The sequence below is a fragment of the Periplaneta americana genome, chromosome 3, assembly GCF_040183065.1.
Source record: "Periplaneta americana isolate PAMFEO1 chromosome 3, P.americana_PAMFEO1_priV1, whole genome shotgun sequence".
NCBI classification, from domain to species: domain Eukaryota; kingdom Metazoa; phylum Arthropoda; class Insecta; order Blattodea; family Blattidae; genus Periplaneta; species Periplaneta americana.
The window spans coordinates 200,965,063-200,991,966 of record NC_091119.1 but is presented as its reverse complement, the minus strand read 5'-3'; the positions used below and the strand labels follow the sequence as shown (position 1 = coordinate 200,991,966).

Sequence of the window (26,904 nt, the reverse complement as noted above, 5' to 3'; positions counted from 1 at the left end):
AGATTTGTCTGAGAAGTATAAGTGCATTATATGAATGTAAGTTTTAATTTTAATGTTCATTTTTCACTAGTTCGCTCTTTTTATTCAAAAGGAATATTTTCTCAACTTTTTTTTTACAGAAAAGTGAAATTTTCAGATATGTTTGTTTAGTAGCCTTACAGGTACTAAAACAATGTTTTCGTAAATCTAATATATCTTAAATACGTATTACTGAATATAGTGTATTAAAATGTTTGAAAATATTCGCATGGAAAATGTTTGTAAGGAAATGAATTAACAAAGCAAATACTATTACATCACAAACAAAAGATGTGTGCTATGTGTTGGTAAAACGTCAGCTCTATATCTTCAGCAGATTTCTAGATAATTTAATATTCTGGTAACAAAAAGTTGCGCACCAATATCACCTAAAAGCATAATGCGATAAGAGTTTTATTATGTAATATTAGTTACAGTTAAAACATATACCTAGGCAACTTTGCTTTGTACTATAATATACTTTTGATTACTTTTATAAGGCTAAAGATACCATCAATATCAATTTCAACTTATCATGTCATATTCAGTGTCTTTCTTTGGGATAACACTTTCTTTATGAATGATGTGTTTAATTCACTTAGTACAGTATAGTTGTAGTTATTATGGAATTTGTGTCAATATTCCTTCTTTACTCTTTATTATGTTATTAACGTTTGAAACACAACTGCAATATTAGGCTAAGAAATAGGTGTTAGTACTTTTGTTTTACAGACAATATATAAAATAACAAACAGAAAGAAGCCATATAAAAATAACGACATAAAATTTCACTTTCCGTTTGAAGTTTGTGCACCACTGTTTTCTTAATCCAACAGGCTGCTTATTCCTCCTAGCATACCTAGCGCTCAATGCCCGCGCACGACGTCAAGGACAGAAAAATGCGCTTGCTTTGACATCACTGACATAGATAAAGGATCTACAAGAAAGTGTTTTTACTTCAATACCCATAGAAAAGGGAGAATTTCTTGCTTTAAGAAGCTTCTCACATGACGTAAATGTCACGAGACTTAATTAATCTAAAATATGTCGATAATACTCATAAAGTTTTGCAGACTTGCTTCGAATCTTCCACAAACACTTTTTGTCAAGAACTTTGTTACGAAAAGACAGCATTATAATGGGCGTCCCGTAAAGAGCGCAAAAATTGATTTCGTAACAAAAATAATTGATGGTAGGAATATTAAAGGCCATTCACAATGCAAGTTTCACATAACATAACCGTTAATTTAAGAATGCAAATGGTACCGTAAAATCAAAAAGTCACATATTCATTCGCGATGGGAACATAAACAAAACACCAAAGATACTTGGTAACCATGGAAACATAACGACGTCATTTCATCATCTGTTGTACACTTAGCGTTTCACGATTGTGTATTGTTTTTAAATCACGTAAGCATAAACATGAAAGTTTGTAGTTTGCAGATTTTTATTTATTTATTTATTTATTTATTCGTTTTTTCATTTATTTATTATTTACTTCTTTATTTATTCATTCATTCATTCCCTTATTCACTTATGTACTTATTTAATGAATTAAATAATAAAATTAATTAAATTATTTATTTATTTACTTATTTATTTATTTATTATTTACTTCTTTATTTATTCATTCATCATTCATTCATTCATTCATTCATTCATTCATTCATTCATTCATTCACTTAGTCATTTATGTACTTATTTAATTAATTAAATTATTTATTTATTTATTTATTATTTACTTTTTTATTTATTTATTCATTCATTCATTCATTCATTCATTCATTCATTCATTCATTCATTCATTCATTCATTCCCTTATTCACTTATGTACTTATTTATTTAATTAATTAATTTATTTAATTATTTATTTATTTACTTATTTATTTATTCGTTTATTCATTTATTTATTTATTTATTATTTACTTCTTTATTCATTCATTCATTCATTCATTCATTCATTCATTCACTCATGTACTTATTTAATTAATTAATTAAATTATTTATTTATTTATTTACTTATTTATTTATTTATTTATGTATTTATTAATTTAACTAATTAATTAAATTTATTTATTCATTTAATTAATTAATTAAATTAATTAATTAATTTATTAATTATTTATTTATTTAATTAATTTGTTTACTTAATTAATTTAATCGATTTAATTAATTAATTTGATTTATTTAATTAATTCATTAATTTAATTTTTTATTTAATTTATTTAATTAATTTATTGATTGATTCATTCATTGATTTAATTAATTAATTAATTTATTTATTTATTTATTTATGCCTATAACAGGGCAAATTCCCAATTACAATAGACAGTACAGATATTCGTTAAAAAAGCATAGAATTACATAAAACATGAAAAAAGAGATGAAACAGATACAATGTAAATACAAATTAAAATGGAAATTGAGAAAAGGGGGGAAAACAGACAAATAGATACTACCTAAATAAAAGACACAGATATAGATATAAATGATAAATACAAAATAAAATAAATGAAAAATAGTTAAATATAGATATCACAGCCAAAAATGTAAAATGTAGCTATAATTGGCAAATTACAGAGTAACAAATAGCAATATTATATAAAATCAACCACCTTCAGTATATTAATAAGAAAATCTTTGTATTCCATGTAAGAAATGCAGAAATCTAGATCCCATGTTTTACATATTTCATTGAAATTTGAACACATTTTTAACACTGGTGGATTTTTATGTGATGAAGTGTTTGGTTTTTTATATGACGATTTCTTAAATGTGATGTTCTAGCGTTAATCTGGATTTGTGATAATCGTCTAACGGCAATTTTTATAATATATATGATCATGTAAATAATTTTGAATGATCCCATTAGATGACCTGACCGAAAATTTCAGTGTTTATGTTACGTTTATGTTTAATTTTCTTTGTGAATGCTGTTACAGACATTTTTATTTTAGTACGAAGTGCAATAACTGCAGCTAATATTAAAAAAATTGTCATCTGTTTTTGTTAGCTATAAAGAGCATTCCACGTTAAGAAAAAAGCATTGAGTGTATGTGGCTATTCCATCAAATGATCAGTTGCCATAGAAACGCCTACCTACCACAGAGCTTGTACAATGTACCAGGCAAGGCCCCTTAAAACCAATACTTTTTTCTTAACGTGGATGTAGGTATTCTGAGAAGTGTGGATTCTAACCTACTTCCTATCGAACCCAGAACTACTTAAGAGGTCCCGTCATCAAGACCATCTCACTCAAGACCTACAAGGTCCGTCTATACTGTTTGTTAAGGTTGGCTAGGCCAAAGAACTAAGGAAGAGGTCTAACAAAATTGCTGTACACATCTGTTCATAATTGGCCATTCCGAGAGCCATCAAGTTCTGTAAGTCAGAAGTAGTTAACTTTTAAGCACTTAAAAATGTATTGCTTACTACAATAAAATGGGAACCGGTCTGTAGATAACAGAGTTTTCAGTTTCGCATTTCAAGAGAGTTGGTGCAAGTTCAGGGAAATTAATTCGCCGAATGCCTGTAGGTACAGGTGGGAGAAATTAACCTCCGCTATCATATAAGCGTCCATAGGCTGTAATGAGAGTAACTTTATTAGTTTCTAACATTATCATGAAGGAAAATAATGTCCCTTCAACCCTATGTGCTATCAATAGAGACCGTACTTAGTACGCTACAAGATTATTATTATTATTATTATTATTATTATTATTATTATCATTATTATTGTTATTCCATTGTTTAATGTACTGATGTTATTTATATTTTATAGTATGCTATTTTTATACAGACATTCGGGAGGAAATTAAACTCAGAATAAATACGGGAAATGCCTGTTATTATTCTGTTGAGAAGCTTCTGTCATCTAGTCTGCTGTCAAAAAATCTGAAAGTAAGAATTTATAAAACAGTTATATTACCGGTTGTTTTGTATGGTTGTGAAACTTGGACTCTCACTTTGAGAATAAGGTTCTTAGGAAAATATTTGGGGCTAAGAGGGATGAGATTACAGGAGAATGGAGAAAGTTACACAACACAGAACTGCACGCATTGTATTCTTCACCTGACATAATTAGGAACATTAAATCCAGACGTTTGAGATGGACAGGGCATGTAGCACGTATGGGCGAATCCAGAAATGTATATAGAGTGTTAGTTGGGATGCCGGATGGGAAAAGACCTTTAGGGAGGCCGAGACGTAGATGGGAGGATAATATTAAAATGGAATTGAGGGAGGTGGGATATGATAGAGACTGGATTAATCTTGCACAGGATAGGGAACAATGGCGGGCTTATGTGAGGGCGGCAATGAACCTGCGAGTTCCTTAAAAGCCATTTGTAATTAAGTAAGTAAGCGTGTATTTTTATACTGATTGAGTGGAAGGGAAGGCCTTATGGCTTTAACTCTGCAAGTACAATAAAAAATAAATCAAATAAATGGACAAATAATTTAATGTGTAGGAAAGGTCATTCTAATATATATTTTTATCACTAGAATACATTTTAAACAGTCTATGAAGTGTAGTTTTTAATCATGAATAGAATGTAAACTGTATCACAAACAAGATGCAAGTGTTTCTTGATACTACCTGTGCCACGCTCCAAATAAAGACGTCACAGTAATAGTCTATGTCAGATACAGTCCCTAGCTGTCAATGACCAATCTAAATCAACATTCAGCGTGAAGCCAGGACTCGTGTTCGAATCCCGAGTCTCGTTGTTTTAGCTAGTGAATCTTAAGACAAAATACCTTTGTGCGAGATCGTGAGTATTTGCTTGTTTTCCGCACAGAACCAATACGCGGTAAGTGTGAAATACCACATTCAGTATTCCCAACGTAACAGACATAACAATTTCCCTCTTCTTACCGCTTAAGCGCGACATTCATTTTACTGCTTTAGGCTTTTAACATATTATTTTTAGAGACGTTTAACATAGTAATAATTATAAATTGGAAACTTACCACTGCAATTTCACCTAAATTGCAATGTTAATTATTGTTTTTAAATATTTGCAAAAATTAAGTAAAGTCTACTACTCCACGAAACTTATTGCATTCCTGATACAAGTAACATTAAGGAAGCCGTGAAAAAATCAACAAGATTCCAGATTCGGATGTTATTACTGCAATATGTTATATAAATAATATTGTTAAAATATTAAAATGAAAAATAAATCATTACATAACCTTACCGTTTGTTTTAAGTTCGCATTTATAGACTGGGGGGGAAAAAAAAGACAGACGTATATCACGGCCTGCTGGAGTATAGTAAACACAGAAAACATTTTATAGCAACAATGTTGAAGAAAGATATTTTGGTGTTCCGAAGTTGCCGTCATTAAACAGAAACCAACATGGAGATTTCATTGCAACTAATTAGAAATTCGTCTTTCAGGTATGTAATAAACGATCTTCGCACAAAATAATGTACGATACACGAGCGGTATGTTTGTTTTCATGTTCTCGGAAATTAAAAAAGCTCAACTACGTTTCGCTTTTTCAATCTTTTCCTCGAACATGAAAACGTCAACATACCGCTCTTGTAACGTATATTACTATTACTAGTCTTCACAACCTCTGAGGAAGGTAATATTCGATATCATGGATTACCATTCATTTGACCTCATGAATAGCCCACTCGAAGACTGTTACGATGGCCGATGACGATGTTGGCACGTGATCAAGTGTTTTAACGGCTACAAACTGCCACTTGACTGGATTCATGCAAACACGGCATTCAATCAGGCAGAGTGGGCTCCACCCAGCAGGGCGGCTGTCTGTTCACGGCGATTTCCTCAGGCTTTCACATTAATATGTGATCAGAGATGTGATGTATAGCTCTTGCACGGCTTTCTGTTGCCGTAGAAACAGAAACAACTTGGATCACGTGTTTATGCCGAACTAACTCACATAAGCTTTTCATTCCAGTACTAGTGCAACAATGAAGATTCAAGACAAACGCTTCGAGATGATCCTTAAGGTCGCTCGGCGGAGGTTATAAACAAACATCAGACGGACATTCTTAATTACTGTATAGACCGAAAAGGGGAAAAAATATGACCCCGACCAAGGAGGAGATGCCTTTATTAATAGTCTGAGTAGGGTAGGCGTAGTAGTAGTAGTACTTACTTACTTACAAATGGCTTTTAAGGAACCCGAAGGTTCATTGCCGCCCTCACATAAGCCCGCCATCGGTCCCTATCCTGTGCAAGATTAATCCAGTCTCTATCATTATATCCCACCTCCCTCAAATCCATTTTAATATTATCCTCCTATCTACGTCTCGGCCTCCCCAAAGGTCTTTTTCCCTCCGGTTTCCCAACTAACACTCTATATGTATTTCTGGATTCGCCCATACGTGCTACATGCCCTGCCCATCTCAAACGTCTTGATTTAATGTTCCTAATTATGTCAGGTGAAGAATACAATGCGTGCAGTTCTGTGTTGTGTAACTTTCTCCATTCTCCTGTAACTTCATCCCTCTTAGCCCCAAATATTTTCCTAACCACCTTATTCTCAAACACCCTTAACCTATGTTCCTCTCTCAAAGTGAGAGTCCAAGTTTCACAACCATACAGAACAACCGGTAATATAACTGTTTTATAAATTCTAACTTTCAAATTTTTTGACAGCAGACTGGATGATAAAAGCTTCTCAACCGAATAATAACAGGCATTTCCCATATTTATTCTGCGTTTAATTTCCTCCCGAGTGTCATTTATATTTGTTACTGTTGTTCCAAGATATTTGAATTTTTCCGCCCCTTCGAAGGATAAATCTCCAATTATTATATTGAGTAGTAGTAGTAGTAGTAGTAGTAGTAGTAGTAGTACTAGTAGTAGTAGTACCTCAAAGCTAGGGCGCTGGTCTTGAATGCAGGCGGCCCGGGTTCGATCCCCGGCTAGGTGGTGATGAAATTTGTTGTAGACAAAATAAACGATGAAGATGGGTTTTCTCGGGTCCCCCCGAGCCACAGATTCAAATTTTACCAGCTATAAAACACATTGCACTTTTATTTGGACATCCATCTTGTATATAATTAATTGTAAAAATGAAAATTATTTCATTTGTTCGATTGTTACCGTCTTTTGCTTCCTCCAATGCCTCAAAGTTACAGACGAAAAACTTTGAGAGTTTTATTTTCATCTGGCACCAATATTACATTTCTACCTCTATTCATTAAAAAATATAACAATCCTCTGAAATACCAATAGTGTACAATAATTATTTTCAACACGGCCTCCTTGTATAAAGAATCACTGAAAAAAAAACTAAGCATCAAAATACGTTATTCATTTATTAATTAATACGTCATCGTTATTGTTGGAACTGCCTATATAAAGAGACAACATCCCGGATAGCTGGGCGGTTTCTTTCAGGAAATGCTGCGATACACATAACCTCTAAATATAAAAACAAGGGACGGTGGATCCGTCTGGTTGACATGACTACGAAAAGGATGCCCATCTTATACCTAACTAGCCGTACCCGTGCGCTCCGCTGCACCCGTTAGAAATAAATATAAAGTAATTACATAATTAAAATAGGATATTTGATCCAGGGAACATTCGTGTTTGACATAAGGATAAATCGTTTAATATGTTATTTAATTTAAATTATATTTAAATAATTAAAATGGAATCATTTTGATCCAGAGACCATTCATTTGGTGCAATGACAATTCCTTTAACATGTTTCTTAATTTTTATTACATGCAACCATAGTTTAATGAACATTGACATCATTTACATTTAATGTGTATACTTTATTTTACTTGTTATAGGTTTCCATTGAATTATGGTAATAACTTAATTTTAACTCCTGTTTTCTACGTATTCAGTAAATGGCGCTTGGCCCACTATGGTTCTGAACCCTTCAAATAACTTATATTATATTATATTACTAGCCGTACCCGTGCGCTCCGCTGCACCCGTTAGAAATAAATATAAAGTAATTACATAATTAAAATAGGACATTTGATCCAGGGAAAATTCGTGTTTGACATAAGGATAAATCGTTTATTATGTTACTTAATTTAAATTGTATTTGCATAATTAAAATGCGATCATTTTGATCCAGAGACACTCATTTGGTCATAAAAATTATTTTAGGAAATACAGGAAACGAATGTACAGAATAGCCTATCAAGTTTTCTGTGCATAAGAAGCTATTTTAATCTTACCTGTCCTCGATTCACTCAATAGTTACTGTAATAACATTATAGCATTATGTCCATCTAGAGAAACTACACTTTCCAATGGTGAATTAATAATTAATTATACAAATCGGCTAATTTAGCTTCTGATATTACTTCATACAAACACAGAAACATTATCTGTAGGCTATCTTTCATAGCTTTCGATTGTTGCTGTCCAAGGCCCCTTATAGACGAAGTCATTTGTTTTTTAATTCATTACACGGCCTTAGATGGCAGTTATTTTAATTTTAAAACTCATTTATCTCATTAAATATCAGTCCTATCAAAATTTTTCAAGGAATGAATCTTATCGGAAATTATTTTTAAAGAAACTTTTGTTATGTAACATTTTTCACAAAAATCAATAATAAGCGAGATATTTCGACTTATTTAATTAAGGCCCCCTTATACCCCCCTTTTTAATAATGTGTTTTGAATGCCATATAGCCTATAATCTAAGTTACAACGAACTTAATTTATATTCCAATTTTCATCGAAATCCGTTCAGCCATTATCGCGTGAAAAGGTAACAAACATACATACAGACAGACAGACAGACATACAAACAAAAATAAAAAAAAAGCGATTTTCGGTTTCACGGTGATTAATTATATATGATAGGACCAATTATTTTTGGAAAATCGAAAATTACCAGAAAAATTTTGGCTACAGATTTATTATTAGTATTAGTATAGATTACCATTTGAATATATCTTTGTTACAGCTAAGGAATGATACAAAGGTAATAACAGCATACGTAAGACAGTGGGAGTGGGAAAGACATGTTTCATAGGCGAGTGGAAGAACGCTATAAGAAGGAACGTATATAAAAAAGACAATTATTCCGTAACCAACTTCCGGTTATTGACAACAAATTGAGTTAGCGAACCATTTTAACACCTCCTAGTATAAAATAAAAATATATTTTAGTCCCTCCTGCGATTTTAATTTCATCATCGGTCTAAGACCACTCATATAAATTGAGGGAAAGAAAACAGAGGACGGACACTGGAAAGTTTTCTTTTCTCAATCGTACTAACAGAGACTGGAATGCTTTACCTGCAGATTTACTAAAGGCTTTACCAATAACAAAAAACGTATTTAAAAATAGGCTTAAGGACTTTAGTAATAGACGGTAATTATACACATTATTTAAAGGGTGTAAATGATATTTTGTTATTGAAGTGTTGTATCAGTGAAGAATTATGTTGTGTCAATGAAGTGTGCTGTGTCAGTGAAGTGTGTTGTGTCAGTGAAACGTGTTCCTGTCAGGGAAGCTTTATAGTTTATAGTGGCAATGCAAAGTATTTGAACAGTCAAATGTTTTTGAAGTGTTAGTGAAATCAAGATAGAATCAGTGAAATGTGTCGTCGTTCCAGTGCAGTGAGTGAGTTGTCAGCGAAATGAGTGTAATGTTGAAAGGTATTTGTGCAGATATGAACATACAGTATCATACTCGTGGGTTTTAGTTCGAACTTAGTTTTAAGATACAAATTAGATTTATTTTAAATGTTATTTTAAGTGATCGTGCTTCATTTAATTTAGGATATTCCCTGTTATTATTATTATTATTATTATTATTATTATTATTATTATTATTATTATTATTATTATTATTATTATAAATTATTGTTAGTATTAATTATTTGTATTAATTATTGGTATTATTATTGACTGTATTTTTAATTAATAAGTTTATTATTGTCATTATTGAGTGTAATTAGTTACCACTGCCACCGGGTATATACCCACTGCAGTGTGAATAAATACATACATACATACATACATGATCACCGTATCACAATGTCGTCGTCTCTGAGTAGCCCCTGTAGCTGAGAAAGGGGCACTAAATAAAAGAATCCATTGCCCCTTTGCTGCTATGGGAAGCAGGCCTCGCAAACGTCAACGATTCCGAGCGAACATAATAGTTGCAGACATTGTGTATTCATTGGCTCAAATGGAATCGTGCGGCCGCATAACGAAGCTCTGTAAACACGGTTATGAGGGCGGGCTTGTTAGTCTGTAAAGAACTGTGCAGCTAATTCAGTTATTTCTGCATTCCATCTGTCTCATTCCAGCTCGTTAACAACCAATAACTTTTGTGAGATAGTATGAAATTATCACTGCAAAATGAAAATAGGTTTATTTGCTTAAAATGTATTCTTTTAACACTTCCTGAGTATTAGGCTTACTTACTTACTTACTTACTGGCTTTTAAGGAACCCGGAGGTTCATTGCCGACCTCACATAAGCCCGCCATTGGTCCCTATCCTGAGTAAAATTAATCCAGTCTCTACCATCATATCCCACCTCCCTCAAATCTATTTTAATATTATCCTTCCATCTACATCTCGGTCTCCCGAAAGATCTTTTTCCCTCCGGCCTCCCAACTAACACTCTATATGCACTTATGTATTCGCCCATACGTGCTACATGCCCTGCTTATCTCAAACGTCTGGATTTAATGTTCCTAATTATGTCAGGTGAAGAATACAATGCGTGTAATGCTGTGTTGTGTAACTTTCTCCATTCTCCTGTAACTTCATCCCTCTTAGCCCCAAATATTTTCCTAAGAATCTTATTCTCAAACACCCTTAACCTATGTTCCTCTCTCAAAGTGAGAGTCCAAGTTTCACAACCATACAGAACAACCGGTAATATAAATGTTTTATAAATTCTAACTTTCAGATTTTTTGACAGCATACTGGATGACAAAAGCTTCTCAACCGAATAATAACAGGCATTTCCCATATTTATTCTGTGTTTAATTTCCTCCCGAGTATCATTTATATTTGTTACTGTTGCTCCAAGATATTTGATTATTAGGCTTCGACTGAAAAAGTGACTGGGGATAGGAGGAAATCCCTATGATTGCGTGTAATATGTACACACTGTAACGTAGACGCTACGGGTTAGAGTCCCGGTCAGGTCCGGGATTTTTCATTGAAAAGTCCATAGTGACACTTGTAGCGGACAAGGTCGTAGTTGAGGTTCTTCTGTTTTACCCGATATTAGGCATCTACATTATTCCGCCACCATTTCTCCATTTCGTCATCATTCCATAGCATTTCCCGATCGTTGGTTGTCGGCGCGCGAAGGGGATTGTCTGCTCTAAACCTGAGTACGCAGTGCACCTTAGTGTAATCAGCCGGTGTCAAACCCACAATACTGGGCCATAGACCTATTCTGTGCAAGATTAATCCAGTCTCGACTACCATCATATCCCACTTCCCTCAAATCCATTTTAATATAATCGTCCCATCTACGTCTCGGCCTCCCTAAAGGTCTTTTTCCCTCCGGCCTCCCAGCTAACACTCTATATGCATTTCTGGATTAGCCCATACATGCTACATGTCCTGTCCATCTCAAACGTCTGGATTTAATGTGCCTAATTATGTCAGGTGAAGAATACAATGCGTGCAGTTCTGTGTTGTGTAACTTTCTCCATTCTCCTGTAACTTCATCCCTCTTAGCCCCAAATATTTTCCTAAGCACCTTATTCTCGAACATCCTTATATTCACTCTTGTTCTGTTTCTCCTCTCCGTGTACACCCTTGTTATGCTTCTATTTCTTGTCCTCTTGTATTCAGCATGTTCTCCTCATAATCCCTTGTTCTCCTTGTATTACCCTCGTTCTCCTTGTTTTCACCTTGTTCTCTTTGTACGCCCCTTGTTATTATTGTATTCCCTTTGTTCTCCTTATATTCACCTTGTTCTCTTTATACTCCTCTTGTTCTCGTTGTATTACCATTTTTATTCTATTTCCCTTCTTCTCCTTGTATTCATCTCGCATTCTTTGTGTTCCCCTTCTTCTCCTTGTATTCGTCTCGCATTCTTTGTATTCCCCTTCTTCTCCTTGTATTCATCTCGCACTCTTTGTATTCCCCTTGTTCTCCTTGTATTCATCTCGCATTCTTTGTGTTCCCCTTGTTCTCCTTGTATTCATCTCGCACTCTTTGTGTTCCCCTTGTTCTCCTTGTATTCATATCGCATTCTTTGTATTCCCCTTGTTCTCCTTGTATTCATCTCGCATTCTTTGTATTCCCCTTGTTCTCCTTGTATTCATCTCGCATTCTTTGTGTTCCCCTTGTTCTCCTTGTATTCATCTCGCACTCTTTGTGTTCCCCTTGTTCTCCTTGTATTCATCTCGCATTCTTTGTATTCCCCTTGTTCTCCTTGTATTCATCTCGCATTCTTTGTATTTCCCTTGTTCTCCTTGTATTCATCTCGCATTCTTTGTATTCCCCTTGTTCTCCTTGTATTCATCTCGCACTCTTTGTGTTCCCCTTGTTCTCCTTGTATTCATCTGGCATTCTTTGTGTTCCCCTTGTTCTCCTTGTATTCATCTCGCATTCTTTGTGTTCCCCTTGTTCTCCTTGTATTCATCTCGCACTCTTTGTGTTCCCCTTGTTCTCCTTGTATTCATCTCGCACTCTTTGTATTCCCCTTGTTCTCCTTGTATTCATCTCGCATTCTTTGTTTTCCCCTTGTTCTCCTTGTATTCATCTCGCATTCTTTGTGTTCCCCTTGTTCTCCTTGTATTCATCTCGCATTCTTTGTATTCCCCTTGTTCTCCTTGTATTCACCTTGTTCTCTTTATACTCCTCTTCTTCTCGTTGTATTACCATTTTTATTCTATTTCCCTTCTTCTCCTTGTATTCATCTCGCATTCTTTGTATTCCCCTTGTTCTCCTTTTATTCACCTTGTTCTCTTTATACTCCTCTTCTTCTCGTTGTATTACCATTTTTATTCTATTTCCCTTCTTCTCCTTGTATTCATCTCGCATTCTTTGTATTCCCCTTGTTCTCCTTGTATTCATCTCGCATTCTTTGTGTTCCCCTTGTTCTCCTTGTATTCATCTCGCATTCTTTGTATTCCCCTTGTTCTCCTTGTATTAATCTCGCATTCTTTGTATTCCCCTTGTTCTCCTTGTATTAATCTCGCATTCTTTGTATTCCCCTTGTTCTCCTTGTATTCATCTCGCATTCTTTGTATTCCCCTTGTTCTCCTTTTATTCACCTTGTTCTCTTTATACTCCTCTTCTTCTCGTTGTATTACCATTTTTATTCTATTTCCCTTCTTCTCCTTGTATTCATCTCGCATTCTTTGTATTCCCCTTGTTCTCCTTGTATTAATCTCGCATTCTTTGTATTCCCCTTGTTCTCCTTGTATTCATCTCGCATTCTTTGTGTTCCCCTTGTTCTCCTTGTATTCATCTCGCATTCTTTGTATTCCCCTTGTTCTCCTTGTATTAATCTCGCATTCTTTGTATTCCCCTTGTTCTCCTTGTATTAATCTCGCATTCTTTGTGTTCCCCTTGTTCTCCTTGTATTCACCTTGTTCTCTTTATACTCCTCTTCTTCTCGTTGTATTACCATTTTTATTCTATTTCCCTTCTTCTCCTTGTATTCATCTCGCATTCTTTGTATTCCCCTTGTTCTCCTTGTATTCGCCTTGTTCTCTTTATACTCCTCTTGTTGTCCTTGTATTACCATTTTTATTCTATTTCCCTCGTTTTCCTTCTATTCCCCTTTTTATGCTATTCCCTTTGTTCTCCTTTTCCCTTCTTCTCCGTCTGTTGCACTTGTATTCTCATTGTTCTCGTAGCATTCCCAATTTTCTCCTTGCATTTCTAATGTTCTCGTATTCTCCTTGTTCTCCTATTATTCTCCAAGTTCTCTTTGAACTCCCAATGTTTTCCTTGTCTTCAGTTTGTTCTCCTTGTATTCTCCTTGTTCTCCTATTATTCTCCAAGTTCTCTTTGAACTCCCAATGTTTTCCTTGTCTTCAGTTTGTTCTCCTTGTATTCTCCTTGTTCTCTTTACATTACCCTCTTTCTTGTCTTCCACTTGTAGGAGCGAGAGAGGATCACATTTTTAAGTGTCGCTCAATTCCCAAGTTGCCTCCCCCCATACCTAGTGAGGAAAGAGCCGTAGTTCAGCGTCAAAATCTCTGAATGTGCTCCGAACGTAACAGGAAAGCGTAATTTAAATAGAATATTGCTTTGAAAGACTCATATTCTCCTTTAGAACGAACGTTTTCATTCGGAGTGAATTGCAGAAAAAGAATATAATTACGACGACGATGAAGAAGAAGAAGAAGAAGATGATGATGATGATGATGATGATGTTGTTGATGATGTAGAAAGCGATTTATACTGAGGAATTATGTGGGGAGGTTTCATTACACCATCTGACGAGTCCAGTCGCTTCTGTCCCAGTGTCGTCAAAGCAGAACTAATCCCACGCGGCCTTGGTTGTTCCCACGCTTGTACCCCGATGATGAATTAACTCATTCAGGTCTCCCTCCCTGACCTCGCACACTGCCCGCCAAACTGACCTAACACCGCCTCTTCCCTGTACCACCGAACCACTGACCTCCAGGGACGATTCGTCAACCTGTCTTTGAGGAAGGGTCCATTAATACTTAGCCAATGTACGGAGAAAGTGGGATTAACTTTTATTGGCCTTGATAGAAGTATTAAGTTATTCCACAGCAAACTTAAACATTTTATGAGAATCATCTGGATGAAGTGCATGAACAATTGAAGTTTATGAGGGGTCAAATGAAGACGTTACTTTAAAGGTTTATGAACTGTTGTTTTCGGGAGTCCAAATTGTAGGGCACATTTACGAACTGATTTATTTTGACTCTGAATAAATATTGTTTTCGGATAATTATCATTTGTCGATGGTCTTTCAGTACGATTTTTCTCCAATAGGCTTCCAGTCTCTTTTAACTGTCTATCCCAACGACGAATGTTATTCTCGTGTGCTGGTTCTTCGTTAAATACGCGAAGAAATTCACGTTAAATTTTCCAGTCAAAAAACACATCCCACTTTTCTTTTTCCATTCATTCATCTTCTATAATTAATTGTAACAATGGAAATTATTGCATTTCTTCGATTGTTACCGTCTTTTGTTTCCTTCAGTGCCTCAAACTTACAGACGAAAAACTTGGAGAGTTTTATTTTCATTTCGCACCGATATTACATTTCTATTTCTATTCATTCAAAAAATATAATCCTCTGAAACCACACCATGACTTTGGAACACAGCGTAGATATGTGATTTCGGTATCAGATGACTTGGAAAGGATTAATGTGAAACGTTTTTTAACGTGTGAAAGCTTAAAGAAATATTAAACTTAATTTTAATTTAGTCAACAATTATTATTAGTACAAAAATGAAGGTTATTAATAAATGTGGTGAGTATAAAGACGGAAATAGTTAATTTAATAAAATTCTACATACTTAACTGTGGTATTAATTTCAAAAATAAATCCAATTCTCTATAATGACATATTCATTACAATTTCAACCAACTCATTGGCGTCATAATGATGTGTGAATCGTTTCGACTATCGATTGCATTGTTGTCTGGAGACTAGGCCGCATGGAATAGTTAACGAGAAGGCTCCGCCTTGTTAAATTCGAATGCGTGGAGTATGGAGACATAAATGATAAGAAATAGCAACATTTTATTTCAAATAACAAACATTCTTACAATCCCAACCATACTCATACATAAACATAAACCTTTCACGCAATTATAGGGGTTCCATGATTCCCATGTCACTTTTTTTATAAAGAGATGAAACGTATCGTTATTTCTCATACATTAACAAGGGCGAAAACATTTTATAGCTACGTAGTTTATTTATAGCGACAAAATGAAGTAATTTTATGACTGATTTATGAATAAAATTAATGTGGAATTAACAGTGGCATGAAAAACACGAGCGCTTTAATTATGTCCGGTAACTGCGAAGAAATTTGCTGATTGATATCTTGAAAATTGAACGCTACTAACTTCATAACTTAATATTTTCATAATTATCCGTGTCGACAGCTTATTAAGAAAGTTTTCATACGTAAAAACTTAGCAAAATGGCGTTCTGATGTAGTAGCAGTGCCATTCAAATAGTCTGATGATACTAATACACGTATCGCATGCTTCGAAGGCAAGTAATTTGTGTAATGGTAGAGGAGAAGCTGGGTAAGAAAAATTCGTGAGTACAAGTTACACAATTACACGGCATGGCATAGACTGCCTTCTAACTCTGGATACATTGTACTACCCACTTTTAATAGAACATTGCTCTGTGAGTGAAAGTAACTTCCTTCTATATATATAAAAAAAACATACCTACATTAATATTCTGGTATTAATTAAAGCAAAAATTCAGGAATTATTAGAATTCACAGATTCGTCACTTTTAAAGACATTTTCGACAAAAATACTTACTGGCTTTTAAGGAACCCGGAGGTTCATTGCCGCCCTCACATAAGCCCGCCATTGGTCCCTATCCTGAGCAAGATTAATCCAGTCTCTATCATCATATCCCAACTCCCTCAAATCTATTTTAATATTATCTTCCCATCTACGTCTCGGCCTCCGGCCTCCGGCCTCGCAACTAACACTCTATATGCATTTCTGGATTCGCCCATACGTGCTACATACCATGCCCATCTCAAACGTCTGGATTTAAGGGGAGAGGATGGTATTTTTTAAAACTTTTTTTCCTATTTGGTGTAAATTATTAATTTTTTGTATGTAGAGCGCTCATAGCTGTGGCAACTCAACCAAATAAAAATATTTTGGAAAAAAAAAAAAATTATTTCGGGGCAAAATTTGAAAAAAATATACCCAATGCAGGATTGTCCTAAAACCGATATATCCAAACTGTTTTTAAAGATAGATTCAAACAGTTTTTGCAATGAATTTGAAAATGTATGTTCTACAAACTGTCTGTAACAGAATTTTGATATTAGTCCCTACGTTTGTAAAATAAACAATTAAAATTTAGTAACAGTTTTCTGATTTCCTTTCTTGCAAACAAACGGACGTATTTTTTAAATGAAATCAATTAACAAAATTATGTTACAGAGAAAAGTTTCCTAATAGTCTAAAGAATGTGTGTTCTAAATTTCATGCATGTATCTTTAATAGTTCAGAAATTATATCCATTTTGTCTGGCAATGTAGCAAAAAAAAAAAAAAAAATGAAGTTCTGGAAACCGATAAAAGCGGGCGTGTGATTTAAAAATCCATAGCGCAGGAAGTTTAAAAATGACGTCTCAACATTCGATAAGGGCACAAATACCCACAAAATGTTATGCAATGCATTCCACACATATCAAAGGGTATTTTAAAGAAAAAAATTTTTTTTTGAAAATTTAATTTACCGGAAACAACAATACAAGTGGGCGAGTGATTTAAAAATCCATACTGCAGGAAGTTTAAAAATGGCGATCCACACATATCATAGAGTATTTTAAAAACTACACTTTTCTTTTGAAAATTTAGTCATTTTTCATCAAAAATACCATCCTCTCCCCTTAATGTTCCTAATTATGTCAGGTGAAGAATACAATGCGTGCAGTTCTGTGTTGTGTAACTTTCTCCATTCTCCTGTAACTTCAACCCTCTTAGCCCCAAATATTTTCTTAGTTTCATAATAACCTATACTCTGTTCAGCTGCAATTTTGATATTATCTCAGATATTTTCCCACACGCTATTAACATCTAATTCTTCCTCAACTTCATCGGAACTTGCTAATACGGCAAACCTATTTGAAATTTCGACCTGATAATGTTTCTTAGCTTCCTCGTCCTTTAATTTCGGAATATTGAATCTTTTAATATTAACTTGTTGCTCTACTCGCTTGGCTACTGATGGTCTTTCTCTTAATTCTCCAATATTACCAAATAATGGTCAGAATTACAGTCTGCCCCCCTGAAGGTTCGAATGTCTACTATACTAGTATGTCTTTTTTTATCTATCAAGATGTGATCTATCTGGTTATGTGTCAATCCATCTGGAGAAGTCCAAGTATATTTATGTATAGCCTTATGGGGGAATGTTGTACTTTTGACAATTAAATTTTCTGATGTGGCAAAGTTGACTAACCTAACTCCATTATCATTACTAGTTAAGTGTAAGCTCTCTTTTCCAATAGTCGGTTTAAAAATATCCTCGCGTCCTACTTTGAAAATACCTTTTCAAAACAAAATAAAAACGTGAAAGAATGAGATTGGATATACATGACCCACTACACTGAGGAGTAGTAGTCTTGACGATTCTAGAAGAATATATATATATAAACGTATGTCTTATTGCGAATGGTTTCCGAGAAGCAGCTATTTGAAAATAACAGGCATGAGTCTGGTTTTCTACCTTAACATAATTGCTCACATTGATGGAGACGCAACCAAAACGACATTAGATTATACTATTGGCTTTTTCATGTTGGTCATTTGTATGTACGCATGTGTTACTAGAATACTTGGAAGGTGTTCCTTTGGCAACACTGGCTGATGTGTATTTGCAACAGAACGGGGCCCCTGCACATTCTAGCCGGCCAGTAATCCAGTATCTTAATGAAACTTATCCAGGGCGTTGGTTCGGTCGCGGTGGTGTCATTTTTTGGCCACCGATGTCACCCGACTTTACACCATTACATTATTGTTTGTGGGGTTGGCTAAAGAGCGAAGTCTCCAAGAGCAAAGTGGAAACAAGGGGGAAATTTTTTGCATGCGTTTCAAATGCATGTGATCACATTAAGGAATGTCCAAACTGACTGAAATTAACAGCATGGCGTCTGGCTACACTAGGTGTAAAGTGCATCGAGACTCACGGTGGTATTTTTTTAAACATATTGTGTAAAGAGAAATGGACAATCAAACACAACATACAGGACGATTCTTAATATACTATCAGCTGCTATCCCATTGGTCATGGTTTTGACTTCTCTCCAAGACCGTTGAGAATAAGACACATATGTTTATACAATGTTTTCCTTTACAATCGCCTATCCTATCACCTCTAAACGTATGACCCTTTCCTTCTGCATCACCCTGTATATTTTCTATTTGCAGACGATCAATTATTAATTACACAAGGGTATGACGATTTAGAATTCATTACCAGAAAACTGATAGAAGAATATGTATTATGTGGTTTGAAAATGAATATACTATAAAGAAAACAAAATACAGGGTGAATCAAAAGTCTGGAACCATATAAATATCTTCCATAGGCTTGATTTTCGATTAGTACAGTTGTTGCCAGTATTTGTAAGACCAAATGCTCTACCAGTGACACATTCGATTCTAGCACTCAGCTACCTAAAAATCACCATTTTGGATGCAATTTTGAAATTTTAAATGGAAACGGGGTCATGTAAATGCTCAAAATCATGTGAAATTTTCTGAAAAAAAAAAATCAATGGTGCATCTGTTTTGAGATATCTCTAATCGTTTTCAAGTTATTTAAAGATAACTGCAATAATGACACAAACATTAGTTAATGCTCTACAGATATTTTGTAACACGGTACGGTACTAAGGAGGCTTTGGAAAAGGTATTTTTATGCAATTCTGGTAATTAACTTTTCCTGTTTTACTGTTTGGCTAACCTGTGACAGTTTCAATGCATTGTTGTGATTATTTGAAGCTTTCCTATAACAAATTTCTTGATTTTCGTGAAGACATTATCGAAAGAGGAAAGAATTGATATCATTATTCATTCTAGTGGGTTAAGCTACAGAAATGTTGCAGCAGACTGGACGAATAGTTCCCTGGACATTGGATTGGTCGGCGTGGATAGTAGAATGGCCGGTATGGTCTCCAGATTTAACACCCCTTGATTTTTTTGGGGTTACATAATGAGCTTGGTAGGCTATATGGAGAGAAAATTGAGAATATGGAGAGAACGTTTTATAGCATTTCCGGGGTGACTTTATCACAGGCTTCAATGGTACGGTTCTTTAAATGTTCCTCATTCTCAATTTTCTCTGTGTAAAAGTTCTTTGCTACGTTGAGAAAAAGCGAGTTCTGTACTTCTGTTGTTTTGTTTGTAGTTCAACTGTTTCCAGATGAACAAAGATAATGTCATTTTCTCTCTGATTTTCTTGTCATATTTTACACGTCAGTTGATAATTGAAACAAATGAAATATCCATTTAATTTTTAGTCGGAGTAAAGCAGTAAAACTGTAATTATGTTACGTATTTAGAGCGGTTTCATATATTTAAATAAGAATAATGCGATTAATAGATTATGTTATTCAAGACCTTTTTGCAGTCTTCAATACAAATTTTTATTTAACGCAATGAACCTACAAACTTGATTATTTTAAAATTTTCATTGTTGCCACCAAGCCTCGACTGTCTTTTTTTTTTCCCCGCTGAAAAATGAAATAGATCTATAATGCGCAATTCAGTATGGTATTTAGCCTTCATATGAACATCCTAAAAAATTCCATTCACGATTTATATTACATATTGTAATATGGCTTGGGTTGACATTTCCAAGCCCTCATTACATCACTGAAATGGTTCATATATGACCTGTAATGGCAGTAACCCTTGAGCATAGATTATCGAAATGTTGCGGTTCACAAGGCCGTTTGGCTGCAGTTCAGAATGTCATGGCCTACCTTGATCGTTGGGGTTGAACTCTGCTTCCAGATCTTGCACTGTCTCCTTAGCGTCTCCACTCTTCATAGTCTGCCGCGAACGATGGCCCCGGAATACAGCCTGGATTTTTGTGGCTGCCTTCTCGGTTTCTGGGTCGTCTAGATCGATGTCTGCAACAAAGAACAAAACCAATCGTCATCAACAACTTTCAGTATTACCACAGTGATACAGTCACGAAGCTTGAGTTGTGAGGGTACTAGGAACAATAGACTGTGCCGGTACTATTTCGCATTGTCTGCAATGAGGCGATATTAGCGATCCTAGTGGTTAGCAACTATCTATGGATGCATATTTATTAGGTATTGGGCTTCGTGACTGTATATACTAGACCAGTGATGTCAAAGCAAGCGCATTTTTCTGACCTTGACGTCATGCGCGGGCATTAAGCGCTAGGTATGCTAGGAGGAATAAGCAGCCTGTTGGATTAAGAAAACAGTGGTGCACAAACTTCAAACGGAACGTGAAATTTTATGTCGTTATTTTTATATGGCTTCTTTCTGTTTGATATTTTCTATATTGTCTGTAAAACAAAAGTACTAACACCTATTTCTTAGCCTAATATTGCAGTTGTGTTTTAAACGTTAATAACATAATAAAGAGTAAAGAAGGAATATTCACACAAATTCCATAATAACTACAACTATACTGTACTAAGTGAATTAAACACATCTTTAATAAAGAAAGTGTTATCCCAAAGAAAGACACTGAATATGACATGATAAGTTGAAATTGATATTGATGGTATCTTTAGCCTTATAATAGTACATTAAGCAACAAGCCTATAATGATAGTAATTAAGAAGCGAGTATGTACGTTTATGAAACGACGCGAAAGTATTGATTTTTTCCAAGGAACAATAATGTCATTGACCTTGACGTAGTCCCGTTAAACTTGGTATAACTTTGTTTATTGAATTCGACATTGAAAAACGAGATGACAAATTGAATTTATTTGAATATTATTTACAATTAACGCTAATTATTATAGTAACAGAACATAACCTTCTGGGACAGTATTAGATTTCCAGCCTCCGTGACTTTTCGCTAATTCTCTTTCGATTGCATAACCGAAAATAATCGATACTTGCGGTTTTATAACGGTACAAAGCTGACTCGTTATTGGCTGAACACCTGTAAGCTGAGTTGTCATTGGCTGGAAACACCTGAACTTTAATGAGTAGGTGTACTTTAATGACATGCATTAAAGGACTGCTACCAGGTGTATAATTACTACATTTCGGCATGGTCGAGCATAAAAGTATTTAAAACAATATTATAGTACAAAGCAAAGTTGTCTAGGTATGTGTTTTAACTGTAACTAATATTACATAATAAAACTCTTATCGCATTATGCTTTTAGGTGATATTGGTGCGCAACTTTCTGGTATCAGAATATTAAATTATCTCGAAATCTGCTGAAGCTATAGAGCTGACGTTTTACCAACACATGGGCACATATCTTTTGTTTGTGATGTAACAGTATTTGCTTTGTTAATTCATTTCCTAACAAACATTTTCCATGCGAATATTTTCAAACATTTTAATACACTCTCTTCAGTAATATGTATTTACGATATATTAGATTTACAAAAACATTGTTTTAGAACCTGTAAGGCTACTAAACAAACATATCTGAAAATTTCACTTTTCTGTAAAAAAGTTGAGAAAATATTCCTTTTGAATAAAAAAGCAAACTTGTGAAAAATGAACATTAAAATTAAAACTTATATTCTTATAATGCACTTATACTTCTCAGACAAATATAAAAATTACCATGGATACAGTTTTAATAAGTTCTCTTCCCTTTATCTATTGAATCAGTGCTGGCCATCCCTGAATATAGCTCGACCAAGCGGCATATACCACCTCTTTCGTCTGTCTCTTTCCTTTCCGCTGTAAAGCGCCCAGGCTCTCCTGGGCTCTAAAGCGCGCGCTTGCTCCTATGGGCATCAGTTGACATCACTGGTCTAGTATATACAGTCACGAAGCTTGAGTTGTGAGGGTGCTAGGAACAATAGACTGTGCCGGTACTATTTCGCATTGTCTGCAATGAGGCGATGTTAGCGATCCTAGTGGTTAGCAACTATCTATGGACGCATATTTACTACGTATTGAGCTTCGTGACTGTATATACTCGACTGTGGCATTACTGTAATTGTTACATTTTCAGGTCATTAGGACATTTCTTTCTTTTTTTTTTTTTTTTTTCTTGATTTTCGATATAGCGTCGGTTTGTGTGCAGAAATTTTTCATAAATTATTTATTTAATGGATTGTGTTCACATTCAGTATCTACAATTCAATTTATTACGGAATAATTATTAACATTAACCATAATATTTTTTTAGTAAAACTTAATGGGTTTTTATTTGAAATCAAAAATAAAATGGCGATGCACTTCAAGAATCATCAGACGATGTTATTCGAAATTGTTTGTATTACGTAGAATAAACTTATAAATGAGGCGATTAAAGAAAATCCAAAGGGGAAAAATATAAATATATATTCAGAATTATATTTTCTTCTTTTCAATTCACATTTTGTACAAGATCGTATCCATTCCGCTTAATGTAAAACTGAACGCTTCTTAGCCGTTCCGTTTGTCGATTGTTTGGCTCACAATACCAGACCTGCCAAGTCTCACGCATTGTACGTAAGACACACCGATTCGAGACGTGAGATTGTATGTACTGTATATATAGGGCTTTCATTTCAAAACTTCAATTCTTTTTAAATAATTAATTATTTATACTTGCAAGTTTTGAAATGCTTTCACTATATGTGATGTGGTGTATGTATTTTTTTTTATTTTACTTGGTTATTTAACGACGCTGTATCAACTACGGGGTTATTTACCGTCGATGGAATTGATGATAGCGAGATGAGGCCGAAGATTCGCCATAGATTACCTGACATTTGTCTTATAGTTGGGGGAAACCTCGGAAAAAACCCAACCAGGTAATCGCCCAAGTGAGAATTGAACCCGCACCCGAGCCGGGGACTGAAGCCGGATGGTCTATGGCGAGTCCTCGGCGTCAAACCCTTTGATTTGATTACCTGGTTGGGTTTTTCCGAGGTTTTCCCTAACCATAAGGCAAATGGCGGGTAATATTTTGGCGAATCCTCGGACCTCACCTCATCTCACTACATCTCGCCAAAATATTGTAAAAAATTGCACAAAATTGAACAAATTGTAGAAAATTACTAAATTGTAAAACTGTAAAAATTGGTAAAAATTGTAATTGTAATATTGTAAAATTCTGACTTGTTCCACATCTTAAAGCTCCATTGCTCATGTAAGATCTATATAATGAATGAATGAATGAATGAATGAATGAATGAATGAATGAATGAACTCCGGATCGGCAGGCAAGCGCCCTTGGTGTGTGTGTTTGTATGTATGTATGTATGTATGTATGTATGTATGTATGTATGTATGTATGTATGTATGTATGTATGTATGTGTGTGTATGTATGTATGTATGTATGTATGTATGTATGTATGTATGTATGTATGTATTTTTAAATGATTTTTATTTAACGACGCTCGCAACTGCATAGGTTATATCAGCGTCGCCGGTGTGTCGGAATTTTGTCTCGCAGGAGTTCTTTTACATGCCAGTAAATCTACTGACATGAGCCTTTCGCATTTAAATACCATCGGCCTAGGCCGGGATCGAACCCGCAACCTCAAGCACAAAAAGCCAGCGCTATACCGACTACGCTACCCAGTACGACTGTATGTATGTATGTATGTATGTATGTATGTATGTATGTATGTATGTATGTATGTATGTATGTATGTATGTACCACAGTCCTCACTTCATTTGTGAGTGACAATTAATATTACAGTATTTTCAAATGTCATTCACTTACATTTTTTACTTGTTTATAATGATGAAATCTTTCACAGACATGCTATTTGCAGGCTTAGAAAAATATGTCATTTCTTTTGTTTAAATTTATAGCAACGGAAACAAACGAGAGTGGATTTTGAGGTGAAATTATGGACGGGAGAAACACCTTGCGATTGAAACTGATAGCGGGGTCGAAAATACCCGATCCATCATCTGGAGCAGATAGCTGGATAATTCAAGCCGGGATTATGGATATTTTTTCTTTTCCAACGCAGTACGAAAACGAACAGATGGACAAATATTTAAAGCAATTTGCGAGCAGGACGAGGGCGTCAGGGACAGATGCTCGCCGTTCTGTCTAGACACAGGTGCGTGGACTTGCAACAAGGACGTCGGTTTGTGATTAATGAATCCGTCCTCAGATCGATATAGCAGATAACTTTGCCCTGACTGGCTATTAAACAATGCTGAGGAGTTCTCATGTAAACATTTACATCACGTACGTTGTCACATTTGGGGTGACACTTGCAGGACAATCTAAAAATTGAATGAAGCACGCATCAAGAGATCAATACTTCAAATGACGGTAAAGGGGTTTATTTACACGCGATTGAACTCTGGAAGTGTTAGGGATGTACAGAAATTCCGTATTAACTGGCTACTAAATTACGTTGCATCAAACTACTTAACCCTTAAATTGGCAAAACTTTATTTCTCACACTAGTTTATCAAACCGTGTCGGACCGTAAAGAAAACAACTATCGCAATGTCCATATTTTATATGCCGTACAATATTAGATAAGGTAATAACTGCCTCCATTGGAGGTAGCCCTGAAGGACTCAGTATACTCTCCTACATGAATTTTATAATATTAAATGTTTACATAAATTTTGTAGAAAGAAAATTAAAATAAACATATATGAATAGAAAGTGAATAAAAAAAAATTAAACAGAGCTAATATGATGACTCAGAATTTGGCAAGAGCGTTTCAAAACTGAAGTTATGATGCCAGCAGTAAGTGTCTGTGGTAGTTCAAAAGTCTTCCTGAAGCTTTCAAAGAACTTGGAAATCACACCACGAGCTCCAATAAGAAGACCAATCACCTCAATGTCTTCAAGCTGGTATTTTGCTTTAAAGTAATCAACTGTTGGCAGATAAATGTTGATCTTTTCTTTACTGACATCCTCCGGCTGGCTACTTCCCGTTTCAATCCTTATGGTAGGATCAATTATATATCCTTTCTTGGTAGTCTGGGAATAAGCTATGATGTCAATACGTCTAGAGGAGCCATTAGTAGCAAGGCAAAAAACTTCCTCTTCTACTATCCAAGACTTTTTTCTTAAAACCAGTTGCAATTAAGGATCGAACATGATGTAAAATATTTGAAATGTAAATATTGAAATATGTAAATTTTTTTTTTTCGTTGTTGGTAACTCTATAGCATCTATTAGATGCTGTATGGTTGTGCTAACAGATTGAGTTACTTGTCAACAATGTGACGCTGAAACGTGTGTTCAGGTTACTGCCCAGCGACAGTCCTGATGTATTTTTATATTTGTGATGATTGGTTAATTAATATTAACCCGGCACGCTCACAACGCTCACAATCACATTCATACAAATTTCCAGACTCTAGACACCCAGGGAATTTTTCTTCTTCAAGAAAAATTCACCGAGAGCCAAGCCCGGGAATCGAACCCGGGACCTCCGGATCTGCAAGCCAGCATGCTGACCGACAGACCACAGAGGCAATTATGTAAATATTTGTATTTGTATTTAGTTTTATATACTGTATTGTTCAAATTTGTAAAATTTATTGTTTAAACTCATATTTTTAATTTCGGGGAATAGTTTTTTTTTTATATATACAGAGAATATTCATGTATTACTTATATCTTAACAACAATACATGTTACATTTATATTCAAATTATATCATTTGTATTGTGAAATTTTAATTTTCGTACCAATTTTTTTTCTATTGTTCTATTAAAATTATAGCATATAGCCTATCAACCTGTTGTATCCTATAGTATACATTGCCAATTTAAGGGTTAACGACGCTGTATCAAACTACGAGGTGGAATTTATGATAGCAAGATTAAGGGGAGTCATCAAGAACCAGAATGAAAAAATTGATATATATATCTATTTTTTGACTTTATGAAAGTATACTTCATTCTGATTAATTTGGTGTTTAGTCAATTAAAATATTCCAGTATTTACTATTTTAAATATACTTTTAAAAATATTAGTGTATTTATGTTTTAGAGAAAAAAATTACCACTTTTCACAAAAAAATTATTATCTCAGGAACTAATTGTCTTAGAAGGATTTGT

At 34.6% G+C, this 26,904-nt stretch overlaps 1 protein-coding gene across 1 annotated transcript in view; it reads right to left on the bottom strand.

Annotated features, from left to right (window-relative positions):
- The window catches only part of igl (igloo), a 726,182-nt gene that overhangs the window by 344,145 nt on the left and 355,133 nt on the right, over positions 1-26,904 (bottom strand). The window contains exon 2 of the mRNA XM_069822498.1: positions 20,669-20,818. Within this exon, the coding sequence (XP_069678599.1) occupies positions 20,669-20,818 (150 nt within the window). The remainder of the gene's footprint in view (positions 1-20,668; positions 20,819-26,904) is intronic.